This window comes from Barbatula barbatula (genome assembly GCF_947034865.1).
Source record: "Barbatula barbatula genome assembly, chromosome: 10".
Lineage (NCBI taxonomy): Eukaryota > Metazoa > Chordata > Actinopteri > Cypriniformes > Nemacheilidae > Barbatula > Barbatula barbatula.
In genome coordinates this window covers 14,115,625-14,137,717 of record NC_136773.1, presented here as the reverse complement: position 1 = coordinate 14,137,717, position 22,093 = coordinate 14,115,625, and the positions used below count along the sequence as shown (strand labels likewise).

Below are 22,093 nucleotides of genomic sequence, written 5' to 3'. Positions count from 1 at the left end.
ACAGTTTATCTTTTAAACTTTATTTGTAGACTTCAAAAACCAATCAATAGTGCATTCTTGGTCTTGCAGGTAAATGTAACCAGTTTGTATGTCTTCCGATGTCCGGTGGAAGTAAGAACTTCCAAAGGAGACAATATTAATGATTGCATTAATGCATTAACATTGTACACAGTCCCAGTCTCTCTCTCTCCAGAACGGGCAAGAAAATTATAAACAAACCAGTGGGTTTTCTCTGGATGCCCTCACCCCTTCTTCCTCTCCAAGGAATCCATATTGTTATTCAATGAACCACCCCTTTCCTTCTGGAGGTCAAAGGGCATCCCCTGAATCCTTGGTCTTCATACAAAAAACAAAGCCAAGACATCACAGATAAGCCAAGGTACAAGAGGAAACCCGAACATATACACAGGTACAAAGCTGCCCCTCACAAGTCAAATATATTTTTCATAAATCTCTTTTATTTATCCGTCTCGTTTGCTCTCTGACATATCCATAAAAACAATTTCATAAAGTAAAGCTTTCGACAACCATTTTAAACCACACAAGTCTACTTTGACATTCAACAAACACATACCTCAATTGACATCCAAGAAAAGTAAAGTACAGTTAGTTTATTTGCTTGTCCATAAACCAGTTTGTGCTTTTGTTGTTGTCTGCTGACAACAGTCAGATTTGATGTTTCTGCATCTGTGCAGAAAGATATGCAGCACTGGAGGACATATGGACCACAGCTGAAAGAAGCAAATGTGTTGACGAAGATATACAGAAAAACACTGCTCTGTTATGGACAACATTATCTTTGCTATTTACAGAAATGAAATTAACAGCAAAGATAAGGTGAAGAGAGAAATGACACGAAACTGAAGAGACGAGACAGAGCTGAAGATCATGTCAGAACAGTACAGAAAGAGAGAATGTGGTTTCTCCTTTCAGTCAGTGCACTTACTATGTTTTTGTTTTACGTTTTGCTGAACATTCTAAATCCAAGTGCTCTTTGACTTTATACTGACACCTATAGGCGTGGATGCATGATGTTGTTGATAACTTGTGATTATAATATTTGTGTTATTCTTTTTCATATTGTTCATGAATATGCTATTCTTCTTTAATCTTTGGTGGTCACCAGCTCCATGTAGGAACTTTCCCAAATGGGGCACCCTCCTGAAACCTAAAATGACAAATGGGATACCCTATCAATGTGGTGGCTATTGCAAATTAGCTAAATCTGTACATCATTAAATTCTAGAAGTACTATTAAATATTTGTGTAAAATTACCAACTGCACCTTTAAGACACCAATGATATCACCGCATTTGTTATTTTCTCCAGTGTCACAGGAACGGCCATTGGCTCATATGGCATATATTTGCCTTCCTGCTCTGAATTCTTGATCTCTTCAGCGTGTCTTCTCATTTGAATCCACGGCACAACATCCCCAGAGTTCCACTGACACTATTAAATATGTTTTATATTAGGTCAGATGGATAATTTTATCTGCCTGTCCTCATCTCTTCAAAGCCATTCATCTCAACCAGACTCACTGTCAAATGCATCTGCACATGTTAATGAATCCATGGAGATGTCCCTTTTGGGAAGAAACCATCCCCCAAATTTCTTATCCATTTTATTCGTCACATAGCTAAGAATATAGATTTTGAAGTTTATAAAGTATACAATTTAAAGAACGACAAACACTAATGCTATCTTAAAACATTAATGGTTGTCATTACCTTTTTCAAAGCGTTTGTCTGTGCCACTATATTGTAACACTGATGATTTGGGGTAGATATGTAAATTCTTATTTGCATGTGTCAGACCTTTACCAAGTTGATCCCATTTCTTATACATATCAGGGAATTTTCAATATGGTTAGTTAGTTATTAACATAACAGCAGGCTGCTTTAGCATCATGATCATCAGGTTGAGGGGGGCTATGAGACAGTTCAATGTTACAGCATATGCCAGGAAAAATGGACGACATGTTTCACGAAACACCTGCTAACATTAGTACAGAGGATTTGTTCCTTTAAGAAAGGGAAAGATAACAACTAGCTTAAACTGCTACCATTAAACATTGATCAGCAAACTGAGAAAAACAAAATCAATACTGAAGGACGAATTACAAACACTTGAATTAGCCCTTGAATTGAAACCGTTTAGAAATTGATTCGAGATATGCCCAAATTCAAGAGAGAGAACAAGAAGGAAGCGGAAAATAACAGGCATTGCAGGCGAATGTGAATAAAGGTCTTGTTCTGAAACATTAACCTGTCGCTTTCTCATGTGTATCGAGAGAAGTCTCTTTTCAAAGTGAGTTCAGGCGTCACGATCCTAATCATTGACCTGCATTTCAGTATCATCTGCGCTTTCACTCGTTTCTCTACCAAACAGATTCAAAACTAACAGTACCACATTTCATTTCAACCATCCCACATTATTTTTAATTCTATAAAATACATTATGCACATTTTGATATCCGTACTTGATCATTTAACTGTAATATCCTCCCCCGTGGTTTATACGATTATTATACAGCATTTCCGCCCTTTTGTTTCCTTGTGTGTTGTTCATTCGTCAGTCAGATTCGCCATACCCGGGAAATGAAAGCACCGGGGAAGTTGGATTTAAAGGGACAGAGATACCTCAAAGCGAGAAAAGACAGTTGTGGGATCTGTGCTGTAGCTGTGCCCGTTTTGAGTCTGCTTTCTGAGAGGGACACAGCACATGTATCCTTGTCATCCAAAAGGATGAGAGGCATTGTGGGAAAGGGGGAGACTCAGAAAGAGAGCTTTTCTATAAGGATTAGGTCGTGGGATAAGGGGGCGGAGCAAGGCATGATCGGAGTTAACCCAAAGACTCTTTCCCGCTCTCGCGCACCTGCAGACCGCTCTTGCTCATCTTCATCTCCGTCAGTTGGATGTATCGCAGTACGTTTGTGTCTGAAAGGAGAAAAATAAAGCAAAGAAAATAACATCAAACATTTGTAATTGAATTCAGTTGAATAAATGTCCTTCCAAAACCTTGGACGTCCTAGTTCGCTGTTCTCGAGGAAATATAAAAAACACTGTACTTTTAAAACGATTAAATAATGTGCTGTCAAAGTTGACAACCACTTTTTAATACTTGTTTTTGGTTAGATATTGGCAAAACCCAGTGACTAGCATCAACGGTGACTAATAATAATGATTTATGGAAATACAAGGTTTCAGAAGGACAGCAGCAATATGATATAGAAAGCATATGAAAAGCACCTGTGGGTTCACGGCACTTAGCGTCGCGTAGGTAACGCAGGGCACACTCATAGTCTCCCAGGTGGTAGAAGGCAATCCCAGCACGGTACATGGCCTTGAAGTGATCCTGCTGGTGTCCCAGTACCTTCAAACAGTATTCCTTAACTCGCTCATAATTCACCAGTTCTGACTGCAGCAAGCAAGCTATAAAGAGAGAGAGGGGGGAATTAGTACAAAGAAAAGGACAAAACAATAAACCAGGTATAATAGATAAATCAAAGAACAGCTAGGTAGAAGGGAATCATAAAGGGTCAGGAAAATAGCCATAGAACACGCTAGAAAACTGTGGGCAGGCAGATAAAGCTGGAGACTGCACAGGATGTTTTATTATAGTCAAAGGTCTGAGGGCAGCATTTTATTATTGCTATTGGCCTCAGTTAGGCTCCAGATAACCACATTAGCACAAAGTTAAGGTCCAATTGCATCTTTTAGCCATTGTAGGCTCAGGGACAATAATGAAGCTAGTCTGCTAGTCTAAGCTGTTGCTTACTGTATCGAGTACATCAGAAAATGTTTACTTTATCTGAAAAATGGTCTAATATATTGCTCAAAATGCGATGGGTTGAATTACATAATGTGAGACTGCATGATGCTTGAATTACACTAACTCTAAACAGAGCAAAACAGTAATGAATAAATAATACATAAGACGGGTCCCAAATCGTGCACGTATGCACACTTCTACGCCATTTTGTTGAAAATATAAAGTGTGGAACTCCGAACACCTTTCGCACTTAACAGTTTGGCTTACGTAGCGGAAGGAAGGCGGACCTATCAGATGCTGCTCGAGCAAAGTTCTCCTGCGGAGTGTTTACGCTTAAATCTGATGGCAAAACAGATATAAATTGCATTCAATGTACAATGTACATATTTATTTGATCGACGTATATACTTCCGGTTAGTATAAAAAGTTTTCCATTTGGGATGATACTATCCTTCTTAGTTTCGCACACTAGATAGTTGAGTGCATAGGTTAGTGCATTGTGTATAGTGTGTCATTTAGAACACAACTATAAAAAATAAAGCTGCAATGTTTCAAGCAACGAATACACAAAAACAGTTATTGACCAAGAATATAACAAGCAGTTTCAATTAACAATACAACAACAGTAAGTCTTTAATAATAATATGTAGGAATATATATTATGCATAATTTATAGTTTGGGTCAGATTTCGCAGCCTCGGTTTACAGTGATTCTTTAACTTGTTAGCCCAAAACCTCTTAGCCGTTTGAAATCCCTATAAACCATGGGTTCTTGTGACTCATTGCTTTTATAAAACGGCTTCTCAACACACATAGCAGGGTTTCATCGAAGAAGACGTAACTTACGTAATAACTAAATGTTAAATAAACTGTTATTATATTTGTGAAAATAATATTGCTTCGCAAAACAATGTAGATCATAGGACACAGAAACAACGAACTAACCAGAACTTAATAACAGTCGGTGATGTAACCTGCAATTTTATTTTTGAAACAGACAAAACTATGAATTGCCGCTTTAAAACATAATGACCGACGGCTCTGGTATACCTGACAACAGCATGCAAATTTTCCACTCTCATTGCCAGTGCTTTATTGAACGACTTCAACGTCGACGGTCCTCGGTTTAAAAAAGCAGTAGCTTATTAGATGCATTGGCCCTAAAAGAACATCTGCACAGCAAATGAATTACTGCTGTGCCTGCTGGGCAGCTGGTGTGTGTTGTTAAGCACTCGTCCAATCAGGGTTATTTATTTCAACAGCAGATGAAATGGCTGGATGCTGATGGCAGGGGCTGGGAAACCTAATATCATTCTTCCCTATGATCTCACTGATTGTGGTGTATGTGGCATCTAGGCTGTTAGGACACCTCCTGTAGTTTACACAGATTGCTTTTGTTATCAGAACTGGAAAATAAACAGTTATGATTGAGAATGAAGATTTTGTTGACTAGAACATTATTGACTAGCAAATTTGTTGACTCGATTGAATAAAAGGTCAGATTTTCTGGCCTCGGTGGAAGCACACAAAATGTTCTTTGGAACAACCTCAAGTCATACTGGGATTACATGGATCATCGGGTTTTGGAAAAACGAACAGTTCATGCCATGTGTGCTGTCGTTTAAAGGAATAGTTTACCTAAAAAACGAACATTTTCTCATAATAAACTCACCTTCATGCCATCTGTGATGTACACGACTCCCTACTTCAGTCAAACACGATTTACGTATTTTTAGAAAATCATTTAGCACTTTATGTACTCTGAAGCAAGTCAAAGAAAATATTCATCTGGAATGGCACGAGGGTCGGCAAAAAGGGTGCATACGATATCACATCCTCTAATGTACATGTTTTTATATAGTACAGTGCATTTGTAGAGATGGCTGTCGTATGGAAATTTAACAAATAATTCCTTGTTCAAAAGTATCTGATCATCTTCATCACGATGGCCAAAATCTAAATCAATACCGATTTACTGTGTCAGCTCAGCATCAACCTGACTGACTAGCAGATGTCTGACCCCTGCCAAGGTTAATGTGTTTCTGTGCAGCTGAGAGCCTGCAGACCACCAAATACACTGAGCACAACTGCTGCTTCATCCTGACCTTCCTCAGTCCTTTCAATCTTTTACCCTTCACTCAGCCTGCTGCTGGCTCCTCTGCAACAGCAGGGAGTCAGCAGAGACACAGCACAGAAAGATGAGAATGTAAATATACTTCATTAGAAAAAAAACAGTTGTTGAAAACCCAGCATTCTACATTATGGTCTTAAAAACAGGGCAGGAATATGGAAGCACATGACAGGATCTATATTTTGCAAACTATCACATTTTAGGCATCAAAGACTGGGTTGTTGGATTCCCTCAACGAAACCAACGCCCTTAGGTTTTTGGTGCTAGATGGATAGACGGTGATATACTGTAGGTGCCCAACCTTCATGAAGGTTATGAAGATTGAAGGAACTAACAAGAGCAACGGTGAGATTAATTATCATTATATGTCAAATGGAAAAATACGAAAAAACATCTTAACCGGCATTTGTTCATTACAGCTAAAATTTCATTCCGAGTAGTTTTGCTTGTCAAGGCTTCCCTGCTCTCCCACTCAATCCCATTCTGCCTTATTCAGTTGTTTTCGCCTCTGGTTCTTTTCTTTTTCTCTACTGTGCTTTTTTTCGCAATAGATTGCTCTCAAGATAACACGGTCTGAAATTTCATGACACAAAACTGCCTCTCGTACTGAAATGGGAGAGAGAGTAAGAAAGTTCTTCTCCTGTTTCAAAAGAACATGCTGTACAACAATATTTAGTGTTATGTTGTATTGAGTTTCCCTCTCTCCGTCCTGAGGAGTGTGCTCAAACTGTGAATGTGAATGTTTATTTGGTCCGTATTACCGTATTACCTAGAGTGAATTTGTGTTATCTGGGACATTTTTTGCATTTTTGACTTCTGCGATATATTTCAATATCTATCACATTAGATTAACACATTAGACTTTTCTGAAATCCCTATTATGTTTTCTTACCACACCAGGAGAAAGAATGTAGATATAATACCCAGAAGAGACATGCCACACCTATTAGTGTTTTTGTGCCAAATCAAAATTCTGCTTAAATTTGAAAATCTGGGACAGGTCACTTTGTAATCTGGGACATACTGTATCAAAGCAACGGTGAAGAAGCTTCGCCTCTGAATGATGGGGGGAGGGGTTATATATATATATTTTTTTTAATTAAAAGGATTTATCCACTCAATAGTCTACAATATAATAGCCATATAAACGTAGCCTAATTATAATAATAAAACATAGCAAAGAGGCATTGACAGAGAGTAAAGAAATGATGATGAGAAGAATTATTACTATATATCAGTAAAGTTCATTAAATCTATTCTGTTGTTAGTGTGGCTTTAAACTTATGAACTGTGTATGTGTAACAGAGGCCAGCTAGTGAAGAGCTGTGCAGTGTGTAAGCCTCACTCCCCGACCAACAGAGATGCTCTTGCGACACACGCTAGCCTAGAGACGCGTGGTCTTTAGCCTCCTCGTTAGAGCGCCCGTCTCCCATTCGGACCGTCGTCGGTTCAAAGCCCACGAAGAGCGGGGCGAGTGGGACCGGTTACACATGGACTGACAAAAGTGTTACATGAGGAAGCAAGTTGACAACAATGCAATAAGTTGCATCAAAAAGCTAATCCAGCACAAATTAGTGCATAAAAGGTCACCAAAATAAAGGAGTTTGAACCTCAAAATTAAATACAAAAGGAGGAGAAAAATCAGCAAAAAGGTCCACTTTTTGAAAAAAAGAACCTCCCCTTTCAATAGGCTGGCTACGGACCTGTGTATGTATTAGTCTTAAAAAAGCCTATTCACCTTACTTTATGCATGCCAATCACAATATCACCAACTTTTAAAAAGCATTATTAAAAAAAGACAAGAAAATTGCTTTAAAAAAAATAAATCAACTAAAATGTAAACAACAATTAAGAGATTATTCATTCAGTTATTCAAGTTCTCCATTAATATTGAACAAACAAACAAACACTCTTTGCAGGTGAGAGAGACCCATTAATATCTATCTCATGTTATAACCTCCAATTTTAACACCCATTTCTCATTATCGCATATATTAGTCCTCGTCATTAGATTTATAATTATATTTCGAGACTGTCCCAGATTACCCAAAGTATGCTGTCCCGCATTCTCAATCATTTTTGAAACATTTCCAAGACTTTAATACATATTTTTGTTGCTGGAATAGATCACAAACATAATTTGACAACGATAAGAAACTTTGATGTGTGTTATTTCCTTAACATAAAATCAGTCAGAATCCTAAATCACTGACCTTTGTCATGCAATTCCCAGGGGAGCTATTTGATTGACAGTGCCCCGCCCCTTTCTGTTTAATCACCACATGAAGTCATGTGGATTCAGTGATATCCATGCTAAAAATAAAGTAAATGTCCTGTTGACTAAAATTTTATAGAACAGGAAATAAGTGTACCAGATCACCCAAATTCACCCTAGTGTTCTTATTCCTGAGAAAAACATCTCTGTCTTTATAAAGCACCATAACTAAAGCTAAATTCTTGTGATGCTGCCTGATGAATCTTCATTACGTATATAGCCATGTGGAAAAAATTAAGAGAACATACCAAATTTTCATTACATATTTCAGTATGACAAGAATTACAGGTTATCACATAAAAATGGTTGAACGTTTCCTAAATCCATGTACAAATATTACTGTTGTATTGCATAAAAGTGAATGTTAACTATATGTTTTCTTTGCATTTGAGGTCTGAAAAAATACAAAGCATTGTTTGTTATTTTTACCTGTCTCTCCACTTTTCATTTTCTGCAAGTAAAGGCAAATAGAAGCCATTTTTATTTTTGAGAAATATTGTTATTTAGTAGTTTACAGAATGAAACAAAAACGATGATTTAACCTAAACCCATACCTATAGTCAATTTTATTTTGAGATGGTCTCTAAGTGTTTTTCGTAGCTGTATTTTGGACATTTTATCACCTTTCTGGGTAAAACAACGCTGTCATCCCATCCAATATCAAAATCCCTCTGACTTCTGCAATACTCATTATTGCTGGGCCGGTTTGTCTCATTAGGCTGGCACCAAAATGTCCTGCTTTAACCCGGTCGTCTTTTCCAAAACTGCCTTTCAGCACATCGAGTGTCCTGTCCATCTTCATCCTGGGCAACTGGAACCCTCGCAAGCTCTCATTGTATTCTGTTTCAAGCAATAATGACCTAATGGGTCCTAACTCTCGATATCCTGATCTTTTTCTTTCCAGATCACACCTACAGGCACGCATACACACATACAAGAAGTCTACAGGCTAATTTATCACAAATGGATAAGGCGTGGCAGTGTGGATATGTGGACTGCACTTAAGTGTCTGATGAGTGGCTCTATCTGTGTAATAATGACAGCATCACATATTAATGGACCCGATGCACTTTATGCTACATCAAAGTTATGTGAGAACATAACTGCAAAGAGTACAGCAGAGCTTGAAAGCCAGAGCTGGTCATCTGAGAGGGGCAGACTGTAACAGAGTACATCTTAACATAATTCAGCATCAGGCATATGGGGGTTTGAAAAACATGGCATGCATGATGAAGCAAAAAGCAACACAAATATGCTCTGCTGTACATCGATGTAAATATGAGTCAGTTCTCTTTAACGGTCCATTCGTTTTCTTTGGAGGTTGGTTTCATGTGCCAAGGATCCAGTTATCGGGAATGGTTCACCTAACAATTCGGTCATGTCAATATTTTTATTTCCAACAATCTGATTATTTCCTTAGAAAGTCCAGTGTTTGAAATTTTGCGGTATCTAGTGGTAAGATTGTGAATTGCAACCAACGGCTCACTCCAAACCTCCACCATACCCTTTTGAAGCACTATGGCGGCTGAAACGTGACTTATATGTTGTCACATTTTCGCTTCTTTGCCAAAGCAGATAACGCTCTGTAGAGCAGTTTGTCTGTTTAGCGTTTCTGTAGAAACAACAAGGTGAACTTCATGCCAGTGGACCCGCAGTGTATGTAGGTAGAAAAAGCTCATTCTAAGGTAATAAAATATAACGCTTCATTATGCAAGGTCTTTATGATAGAAAATCCTCATTCTAAGGTAATAAAACAGAACGGGTCATTACGCAAGGTCTTCATACACCTCTGAAGATATCGTTTAGTATTATATATATTTCTGTCAATAGATCCTAAAAAAAAGACATATTGGAACTTTAAATGGATTGAAATTAACATTGCCATGTCATATTTGCATATTCAAATGTATCACTTGCATTCAGTTACATGACATTCAACAAAATAGCATTTGAAGCATTTAAATTATGTCACCATGACATGAAGGTCTTTCTATAATCTAAACATGTGCAGGGGAGTATGTGTGTGTGTGTGTGTGTGTGTGTGTATGTATGTGCGTGCAGAAGAGATAGACGTGCAACATTTGTATTTTGAGCAAACACCTGTGACAAAAATTAAACAACAAGCCCAAAAGTGGCTAGTGTACTACACATAAACTACACTGTCAGGAAAAAAGTACTTTTTATGGTACAATAGCCTTCACTGAGATGGTACCATAAAGGGTTCCTTTTTGTTCCTCTACAGACAAAAAACGTAATTATATACCTTGTGGGTACATAATTGTACCCTTAGGACATATTGTGTACCTTTAAGTGTACAGTTAAATGTTTAGTTCCCAAAGGAACAAAATTATACCCTCACAGAACATTTTTCTGACTATACCAAAAAGCACCATGGTCTCAGTTGGACATTTTTAGAAGTGCCGACAATAAAAATATCACAGTATCACCATCAGATAGCGTCACGGCACCAAGGTGCCACCACATTACGTGCTTCTAAGATAGATAGACACAAACGTTGGATGAGAAAAGCAAAGCAGAAAAAAAGGGGCAAGGAATAGCAAAAAGGTGCGGCAGAGCAGAGAGGAAGTGAGAACTCTAGGGCAATCGATTTCAAATGCTCCTACCGGAACATCCATCTCCACTGGACTGGATCATACCCTGTATCTTTTAGCTCTCCTTATTATCTCTCTCTCCCCCCTCTCGCTCTTTCAGGACATTGGTCTTTCGACAGGTGCAGAGATGACAGCATTAGGTATGAGAGAGAAGCTCATTTTAAGCATTGGTTTGTAGTGTTTATACGGATGTCACCACATTGGTAATTAGTTCTCGCAATGATTGACGAAGGAACCCATCAGTCTGGATAACATTTGCACTCCCACTGTGTCCTTATCCTTACTCGGTCTTAATACTGAACCCCTACTGGCATCTCACCTCTATCTATGGAACTGATTAACACCTACTTATCTCAGTAGCAAATGTTCTAGTTCACATTGTAGATTATTCTGGTCATGAACTAGCCATTAATGCTACGTCTACTGATACATCTGAAATCTACGTTTATTTAAAAACACTAGGTCCACACTAGCATTTCAGGCTTTTCCCAAAATCTGCTTAACCGCAAAAAGCTCCGACACTGAAACGTACTGTACATCCAAGTACTGCATATGAGAAAAATGTAAGATGCTTCAACGTGTGTCATGTTTGAAATGTTGCAGCAATAGTAGAAAGGCATAGTTTTTTTTTAAATGGGCGGACACAATGAAGTAGAGTTGTTGTTGGGGATAACACAAGATAATAAAGTTGCATAATTGAGTAAAAATGGCCTTGCGTTTAGCCAAACATCAACATGAAAACATGAATCTGCTTTGTAGAAATGCTAGAGAGCAGTAAAACAACTGTGTTAAATGATGAAAACGATGTCATGATTTTCTAAAGCCTCTGTTAACACAGTCTACACTACAACACAAAAAAATATACAACAAAAACGGTGTCTTAGTGTGGACGGAAGTCCAATACGGAGAATCATTTGTTTGTGTGTGGACAGTGTATTCGAGAGGGAAAGCCTGATTGACCTTTTAAGTGACCAATGACAGTTTGCTTTACTTTTATGTGTTGTTTACGTGTGGGTTTACTTAAAATGTTTTGTGATTGTACAACAATAAGGGCAAATATTACCGAGAGATCATAATCACAGACTATGTGATGTCATGCAAGACAAATAAAAAAAACCTTGTGTGTTCTTACTTCCAAAACTTGAACTCACAACTTTCAACCCAGCATTGGGTCGAAAAGGGACCAAAATTAAATTACATTAAAATTTTGTGTATATTTGACCCAACAATGGATTAAAACATCCCAGCATAGGTTAATTTATATCACAGTAGTTGGGTTTGTACAGTTCTGACCCAAAGTTTGTCATTTTTTTAGTAGTAAACCAATCCGATAAGAGCTTACCACTCATAAAAGAATCTGTTGCGAAATGCCCAGGTGGTCAGTAAATGAACTGTGGGCAGTTTGTAGATGTGCCGTCAGAGAATCAGATGAATTCAACTCATAGTTCAGCCAAAAATGAAAATTCTGTCATCATTTACTCACCCGCTTGATTTCAAACCTGTATTACTTTCTTTCTTCCACAGAACACAAAAGAAGATATTTTGAAGAATTTTGTTAACCGAACAAAAACGGCACCCATTCACTTGCATTGGTTTTGTGTCCATACATAAGAAATGAATGGGTGCAGGCACTCTTTGGTTTCAAACTTTCTTCAAAATATCTTCTTTTTTTTTTGCAGATTTGAAACGCAGGTTTGAAATTTACACTTACATTTAGCAGACGCTTTTATCCAAAGCGACTTACATTGCATTATCCTATACATTGTACATAGGTATCTGCAATCCCCCAAAAACAACAGCAACAGGCCTCAAAATTGTTTAATGGCAGACACGCTTGAGTCTTATTTAAGATAACTGAGGGACCATGATACTCACATGTATAATTCATACATGAGTTACTGCTAAGTGCTAGTTTCTCACCCCTGCACTAGAGCCTGTTCATAATGGCCCTGTCAGTCAGTGCACTGTGGCTTGAAGGACGCTAAAAGGAAGGCCGCTGTAAATCATGAAGCCCAGCCTGAGTCTCAGCAGTCAGAGCTTTTCTTCCACTCATTTCTCCTCGCTTCCCCTCCCATCCTCGGCTTCTCATTTTTTAGCTCTCTATTTCTGATTAGGAGTAAATGATCCATTCATTTTTTATGAATCTCATTTCCTCTCCAAATTTGGCAACTGCGCCTTGTCGCACATCTTCATTCATCTCACGACGTAAAACTACATCTTGATCTGCACTCCTTTCGTTTTTATTATTTTCCTATTCACCATATCAATGTAATAAGCTTTTCCAACAGGTGAAAAGTGCTGGGAGTGCTTGGGGGGCATACAACACAAAAAATGGCTGTCTCTGATTGATTTTGCACTTTCAGTCTTGCTTTTGAAGGATGGGGACTTAAAAACAGCTGAAACCGCTAACAGCAACTTTAATAACTGACTGAAATGACACTGATAGATACGGTGGGAGATTGTAAAGACACAGGACACTGGACTCATTACTGTCCTCTGAAGGCAGTGGTCCACTAATCGTCGCCTTCACCCTTTATTTTGTCAATCTGGAATCACAGAACGATAGTCTTGATCATGACACCAGAAACATGTATGCTGGAAGAGCTGAGAGCAGTCATGACATTGCATTTTTTTACTGAACTGAGGAAAAGATCTTTCCTGTGCAACAAAGTTTCATGCATTTGACTTCTTTACAATGTTAAACATGCTGGTTTCTCACGCTTGACATGGTCAACTTGTCAAAAAAGGAGTTGGACGTATGACGTAGTATTTCTGTGCTCGATACACTCCCCCATCGTTTGAATAGGTTTCAGAAAGTTTGGTTCGAACATGAAAATTCAAATTTTCTTAGTACTTACTGGACAATTCTCCCGGAAAGGCACATCAACCAGCCAGAGCGAGATGAAAGAGCATGCCCACGCGTCAACCAAGGAGAACGGGAGAAGGAGCATTTGCACAAGTCACTTTCACTTGTGTGCAGGATTGAGAGAGCTCTACATTTGCGAAGTTCAGATGTGATCGTTTGTTCACTGGATTTGAGTAATGAATTTTATATAAATGGTGGATATAGCGCTGGATTTGGAGATCGTTTGAAACTGATAGTTGGAGCGATCCCACCGATAAAAGATGCCAGACATGAACCGCACGCGGAAAGTGAAATTGAGCCATATGTCTGTGTTTGGTTGGCAATGGGTGCGCACATGCTTTAGTTCCGCCTATCCACCCCACCGGAAATAACTGTACAGCTGTATCTTTCTTTTATAAATGTGATCAAACTAAAGACTCTACGGATGTTTGAAGGTTAATATATTATTCCGTAAATACTGAAGATTAACATGAGATGTGCAAAAACTGTCTGAGTGACGGCCACTTTAAGAATGATGCTTTTTTCAATATGTCTAAATGTCCATAGAAATCAGAAAGTGTCTGTGATCAAGGTTTCAAAGCTGCACATACAAACATTTCATCTTGCACTAAAACTGACACTTTACAATGAAGTGCCTGTGCGTGAAGTACTTGTTCAGACTCAAGCTCGCCATAATAACCTCATCAAGTGGATGAATTTTTATGCCGTTCGACAGCTCAAAGAAATGTTCAGTGCGATTCCCCGGCAGTGCATGGAGATAAACTGGTGTTTTGCCTGCCGCATCCTAATCACGCCGCATGCTTTCCATGGATCGTGCATTGATTTTCCTACCCTATTCCAGCAGGAAACTCAAAGCATCACCTCTATTTGCATGCCTTATCCACGGTAGACTACAATATGCACTGCAGAGACAGGAGTAAAAAAAAGGCAGAATCCTCGTAAACATCACAACCCAGCAAACCATAGAAAACGTTTTAAGAGGAGAAAATAAAGTATTAAAGAGGGATCTCTCCAGCAACCTCCTATCATGCCCCCAAACACCATGCGTACATGTTGACTGTGATCAAAATATCTCTTTATGGAGATTTGATATCCTGCCTTACAATATAAAATGTGCAGAGATAGATTTTATTTTTATATTCCTGCGCTGAACTTTGATGCTCAGGCTACAGGATGATGAGCAGACTGCGGCCGGCTGGATTCCCAGATGCAGCCCTTAAGCAATGCTCTCAGCACCAGAGGTTTTAGTAAAGCCATTATGATTGTATGGAAACTCCAGCAATGCAACTCCACTTAGAGACATTAATAGAGACTTGATGAATATGCATAACAACAAAAAGCGCTAGATGATATTGATCCTTTAAGGGCTAACTTAATGCCACTTTCTACGACTTTTTTATGATAGAGACAAACACGGTAAACTATTTGCTGTCTTAAGTTTTTAAGTGCTTTCAACTTACTGTTTTTTATTTGTAAACGTATTTAAATTACTTCAACTGATCAAAATAAGCAATAAAATAAGCTGTTTGTCCGTTTAGAAATACTGTAGAACCATGGCGGCGCAACATGTCACATTCCATGTTCGGGGAAGGGGTCAGTGGTGTATGTAGATAGAAATAGCTCATTGTATGGTAATAAAACATAAAAACAAGTCTTTATACTCCTCTGAGAAAACCAATGATGCTTCTGTTCCAGATTTTTACAAATATTAAATGACAGATTTAGGAACTTGTGGCAGAAACAAAGGAACGTGTTGTTCTGCCAACTCGTGCTGTTGAAGTTAATGAGGAGAGACACCGACTGGTCCTGATCGACTCACTGTCCTAAAAATGGCCGACGGTGCATCAGGGGGGAAGGGCCACCTACAGCAACCGCTCACGGATCACGCTCAGAGGACAAATACTAACAGACAGCAACAGCTTTTCTGTGTGTGTGGGTAACCTTCACTACAGACCTTCATATACAACTCTGCGTACAGATAACACAGGACAAGAGTACAGACATTTCCAGCAAGCCTAAACAGGCAAAAAAACTAACATTTTCTTTTTATAAATCGCATACTGTATAATATGGTATGGACATATGGTATACTTTTGTTGAGCTTGACAATCTATACCCGCTGAATACTTTCCGATAGGAAAAGCAGCATACGCCTTAAAGTTTCTTTAGTTTTTCAATGATAAAGTTCTAAGGGTTTGGATTTTCATGTTCAGGCCATGTTTTGTCTGCAAACTGTCGTCTTCTGCATCTCTGTTTACAATAGAGCCAGCAGTGTTTCAGCTCAGGATGAATGTAGGGAGGTCCTCTGAGGCATTAGCTTAAGGGAGGACGAGCATTGTGTTGACACACAGGGGTGTGCCCCGTCTCGCAAACACCCAGTCAATACATGACTCAGCATAATAAAATACTGACATCGCCAAGGCACTTATGGAAGAGCTTTCAAATATCATAGGTTTATAATGGGATTAACAGTAACATTGCTTTATTACTAATGCATATAATAAATCTAAAACTGCAGCAGTAAGTTCAAGCCTTTATACTGTATGTCCCAATATGGATAACCAAAGGCTTTCTATAATCAAATCTACCATCCTGAAGTAACCTTTACATATTGAAAATACAATATAACTCATATCTTTCTTTATTTGCTGCTTTAGTTTTTTTCCAAACGCAAGTATTTTCTCAACCAACAAGACTTTATTTATTGCAATGAAAGCAGTTCTTACATGGCTCGACCATTTCTTCATTTTTACAATGAAATATGAGCCAAAACTGCTGCAATAGAGTCAAGGGACCAAACAACATGCTCAGGTTCTGTAGTCGCATAAAAGGTAAGCAGGCATTCTGCGATCCATCCACCTACTCTAAACACACACACACATTCTGCCCAGCCTCCGGCATCTTGTACTTTATGATCTTTTGTATTTCTCTCCCAGGCGGCAACAGAAAACTATAGCATAATACAGTGTGCTGTACAGTAAGTAATGTCCGTGCCTAGAGGAACCCTATGGCGATGCCATGCCATCTGCGGACCTGGCACCAGCTGCCTCTGCTGGCCAACCACCATGATAATAAACGCAGACACGGTTCCTTGCGCATTGCTTGTGTTCTACACCTTCATCTTCATCTTGCGTTCAACACTGCTGTACATCAATACGTTTTCCAGCAAAAAAAGAGACAGAAAAGGATTTTGGCAGATGAAAGACTTTAATATTTCTTTTTTTTTAGCGTTTGGTTCTTGGGACAGAGATAAGACCCCTTCCTTGAGATGATGTATGTAATGCAAACACTATCTGGGCTCTCCAGAGTCAGGCAGACGCAGACTGCGAGAGAGACAGGAGAGAAGTAAAGGCTCTTAAATCCTGCTTAATAAAGCTGCTTCTAATTGAACATCAGAGTTGAGAAGTTCATTTACGGTCGATGTACGTTGTAATAAGAGAACAAATGAGCAGTCAAAGGTGGATAGACAGAGTTACATTATTTCACAAACCTTTTTGCGATCTTTTAGGTTCAGTGTATAATTCTTTTGCAGCACCTATTGACAGAAACATACAGAACTATGTCGGTAACACTTTACAATAAGGTGCTATTTGTTAACAATCAGTTCATGCTTTACTTAACATGATCTAACAATGATCAATTCTCCTACAGCATTTATTAATCTTAGTTCATATTAATTTTAGCATTTAGTAAAACATTTTTAAAATGAAACGTTGTGTCTGTTAACACTAGTTAATGCACCATGAGCTAAAATGAATAATTGAATTGACATTAACAAGGATTAATAAATGCCGAAAAACTAAATTGTTCATTATTAGCTAATGCATTTACTACGATTGTAATTGTAATGTGTATTTAGACATTACATAATGAAGCGTTATGTTTTTATTACCTTAGAATGAGCAATGACCATCCACATATTCATGGTGACCACTTAGTACCGTGTCAGACTCCGTTGTGCTTCTAAATGGAGGGTGGAGGGGTGGAGTGAGCTAATGCCAATACATCGCATACATTGGGCCTAGATAACTAGTCCTTAAAGAGACAAATCCCTCCTAAAAAAGATTTTTATCCTAATCTCAGTTAAAATCTGAATAATAATTACTTTAGTTGACACAGTTCCTTTCTCTTTAATGAAAGTCAATGGTTCCGGGGTTGTCTAGCTAAAAATAAATAAATGTCCATATGACTTTTCCACCACTTTTTAAGCCATACAATAGCTTTGTATGAGCCAAAAACAAAACAAATTTAGGTAATCTTTATTAATCTTCTATTCTCAAATCTCTCGTTCATTTATATTCAAATGTCAATAATATTGTGGTTTGATATGGCATGAGTAAACAAATGACAGTGTTGCTTTAACAAGACAACAAAATCCCATCCAATGATCTCTGTAGTGGAAACATTAGCTTGATACTGTAATAGCAGAACAGCTGGGTGTGCTGGTAATCGTAAAACAAAAGCTTGGTATCACCATCAGGGCCATCTCTAATAATACAGCTTGAATTGTTCTAAAATTAAACAGTGTTGATTTTATGCAGCAACGAGAACAACACAGAGTTCACGGCTTCAGCTGTTTTATCCGGCTCTAGCTCAAAGTGAATAAATTAACACACGTACTAAACATGCACTTGTTCCACCGCGCACTGTTCAAAGACAAACGAATCTGCAGTTTTTTACTGTGGTCAGTAAATCCCGAAAACATTGATTCCAAAAGGTCATCTATATTAAGTCCTTTGATTTTAATATTTTTGGATTGACAGTCACATAACAGGGTGTGCAAGACGCCAAAAAAACAAACAACCATGCCAAGGAGTCTGGTTAACTACACACAGTAAAGTGTCGGCCAAATAACCCACTTAGAAATGGAATGCATGGCTTATGGATGGAGATGGCAAACAAGCCATTTATTTACTTGCTTGCTTTTCAGACAGATTCAGGTAGCTGTACATTTGCTCTGGGTCTTCTTGCATCTCTCTGTTATTTTTCTCATACAAAGGTTTTTGCTACACCCTAGCTTCATCTTTCACTCTCTCTTAGCATTTCGTAGCTCAGCTGTTTCATGTTTTGATATCTCACTCTTTTAGTTTCAGAAGTAACTTTTTGTTATGGTCTCTTGGTCCTGTCACAACTGACTTATAACACCTTGCTGAGCTAAGACTCGGCATAGACGACTCAGCAAACTTTGGTGCAGAAGTTGCTGTGGCTGGCTTTAGTTGAACAATACAGAAGGAAGGCTTATCCTTGTCATAACAAACAGAGTTCAGAATACCCTTTCCCTCTTGCACACATGCAACAGAATTTACAAGGCTCTGTTGAGATTGGCAGATCACACAGTAGGCTTTTCTATTAGTTCTCCCCCCCTTACTTAGCAAAGCACAGCATTCTAGTACAATTGCTGAGATCAACAAAAGCACACCAGCTAATAGGTTAGAGCTTGTCATGTGACGGTTGAAGACTGAATGCCCTATAGACAAATTGTAAAATATATATATATATATATATATATATTATAAATCAAAGAAAGTAGTTAGGGGACTGTACCATGACACCTGCATGACACTGCAGTGCTAGATATTTGAGGTAAACAGCAATTCAGACAACACAATCTTTTTATCTAAATTCAATAACCCTATGCATTCAAAAGTCATCAACATCAGAAAAAATAAAAAAATAAGAAAAGAAAGTTTAGCATATGCACCCAATAGATAAATATAAGGCAATTTAAAGTATATTGTGCAAGTCTCTTGCCTCTCGTTTTGATGTATTATTTATAAAAGAAAAAAGATGGACAACACGGAAAACATTAGCGCACCGTGACCTAAGCAGCCCACATGCACCTCAAAGAACCCTAAATGTAACCACTGAAGAATAACCTACTTATATAACCATGTCATAAGCATGTTCCTTATATAATATATTTGCAACTCGCCTAAACACAAGTGTGACTGTTTAGTTCCGGGAAGCCAAAACAAAGGGCGGTGACTAAAGAACATTTGCAGTGCTGGCTGCATCGGTGAAATGTACCATTCTCTCTTTCACGCCTAAATGGTTCCCCCACAGGGACCGAAGTGTTTGCCACAATCGTGACATTCAAGCCTTACCTCAAATCGGCCACCATGGGAGACCACCAGGGATATCAAGGGCCACAAACAACAGGCATCACTCTACCAGATCAAGCAGATGCACAAGGGTATTAACCAATATCCTCACGATGAGCAAACACAGTTGGCATCTGTGATCCTGTTAATGTTATCCTGGGTTTATTGACAACTAAACTAACACGATTTTAAATTAACATTTAGGAAACAAACTGGATCTGAGAATGGGATACAAGAACGGCGTCTGTAATACAAGGGACTTTTAATGTCTGTTAAATTTAAGCTACACAAAGCCATTACAATAAGGTAGTGCGTGAAACAGAAATATATCAAGTGTGCATTTGTTTGGTAGATATTGGAATTTGAAAGTGAAAATCATAACAAAGAAAGGATTTGGGTGCTTATGTTTGAGTCGTTAAATATTACCTGTCCCAATATTAAGCGTTATGCGTTAGATTTATCGACATTAAATGATCTAATTGTAACATAAACTTCCATTATTAACAATTTGGGGAAAGCGCACAGTCACCGAATCACTTTCGCTTGAAAACAATGGAGGCAATGGTATTCTTTAACTCGTTTAAAATCGTGAGATATATATATATATATATTCAAACCCCTCTTTCTCCGCCGTATAGTTCCCACGTAGCCCTTCAAACATCACGTTTTGTTCATCATCTCAGAATATCCGTAGCCTCATTCAACCCCTCCAGAACAATGGCAGCGGCTGTTTTGACACGATTCAACACACAAAAATATCTCACCTGTCAGACTGTCATAGCATTCGATCTCGGTGCTCTCCACGGATCTCCGCTGCTCTTCCGTCAGTTTAGCCGCCGCTTGGTTCAGAAGGTTGACCTCGGATCCGGTGGTCCCGTCGACGACATGGATCCCTTTTAATTGCAGTAGCGCCCTGTGGTACTTCCCAATAGCTTCCCGGAATTTCTTCTCCTTGTAACAACGGTGACCCTCCAGTTTAAAGTCGATCGCTTTCTGTATTTTCGCCTCCATCTCCATCTCCGCGCCGCCGACACGGTATCCTCCGCCGTCCCCAGCCGCCGCCGCCGCCGCTAGACTCCGGCCCCCAGCCTCCGGGTAGCTCTTCAGGCTCTTGATCGAGTGCTGCTTCGCTTCCATCCCGCTCAGTGCGCACGACTGTAGGTAGCCATGCTGTTCCGACACGGATGCCTGTGTTCTCTTTAAAGGCTGGAGCAGCGTGCTTTGCATAAAGGACGCGAGGCGTACGGAAGCCGACAAATACAACTAGATAGTAGGCCTATCTTTAATAAACACAACACTAATCCCAAAAAAGGAACAAAGAAAGAAAACAGCTATAGTGTTGACAGATTAAAATGATAAAGCAGGTTTTGCGATTTTTCTCGTTTACCCCATCGATCAGCGAGGAACGCCTTTGCATGGAGGTGATGCAGGACGCAGGCTCAGATTTCCTCTGCTGTTGTGTTTGCCGCCGGCGAGAGCAGCTTCAGCACCACAGACAGCGCCAGCGAGCCCTGACGCGGGGCATCATGGGAAATAATTAATCGTGAGATGATGATGATCCTGTTGGATCACGATTACATCAAAGCGTAGCAAATCTCCAAAGCCAAAAAAGCAATGAATGAAAAATGCTAAATCGTGTTTACCTCAATATTATTCAAAGAGCACAACATTCGGTGGATGTACGTATCCATGACATTCAAACGTGTTCATGAAAAGAAGTCCTTGAATGAGTTTAAATCAGAGGAAGTCTCTCTGATTGCCTGAACGATTCATCTCAATAACATTACATCTTAAAGGAGCTAAACATTTACTCGATAATGTCTATGTGCTTTGCATGAATGAAAATTGAACGCATTTCTCTGGCCAAGTAAACTAATAACAGTAAATAAACCCAAATCCTTTGGCTCCGTGACGCTGTGACACATATAGGCTGAACTAATAAAATAGCTTAAATTGACACACTGACTCAGTAGTGTTGTGCGTACTGCTCTTACAAAGTGCTTAGTGTGCTATACCACTAAGGGCTAATGCGGTTTCCAAAGACTCTGTGTACTAGCATATGTAGGCAGCTTAAAGGCTCTGCGTCGTTTTTAACACGTCATTCTGACCTCAACTCTAATTCCTTTCTGTGCGTTTACTCTTCCCCTAAAGAATAAAAAAAACACAAAAACCTGTTATGTCACATGTCTAAGGGGATATTCTTACACTTATTAAACTCATTTAAGTCTCAAATACGAATGCATGTAGTTTGAGTATAGAAATTCCCTCTATTTGTGCAATGTCCTTTTATATCTTCAGAACGGGCTTTAACAGCATTTTAACTATCCAAACTAC

The 22,093-nt window shown here is 38.8% G+C and overlaps 1 protein-coding gene across 1 annotated transcript; it reads right to left on the bottom strand.

Annotated features, from left to right (window-relative positions):
- On the bottom strand, positions 1-21,238 carry ttc9b (tetratricopeptide repeat domain 9B). Its single transcript, XM_079466127.1, has 3 exons — positions 20,524-21,238; positions 3,252-3,434; positions 1-2,939 (listed from the first exon to the last, which is right to left on the bottom strand). The coding sequence occupies exons 1-3, from the start codon at positions 20,984-20,986 to the stop codon at positions 2,845-2,847; spliced, it is 741 nt and encodes a 246-aa protein (XP_079322253.1). The 5' UTR covers positions 20,987-21,238; the 3' UTR covers positions 1-2,844.
- Positions 21,239-22,093: the final 855 nt, after the last annotated feature.

Coding starts and splice junctions, on each gene's coding strand:
- ttc9b (XM_079466127.1), bottom strand. CDS start 20,986: ATGCAAAGCACGCTGCTCCAGCCTTTAAAGAGAACACAGGCATCCGTG. Junction 3,435..20,523: donor ATGCTATGACAGTCTGACAG/GTGAGATATTTT, acceptor CTCTCTTTATAG/CTTGCTTGCTGCAGTCAGAA. Junction 2,940..3,251: donor TAAGTGCCGTGAACCCACAG/GTGCTTTTCATA, acceptor TTCTCCTTTCAG/ACACAAACGTACTGCGATAC.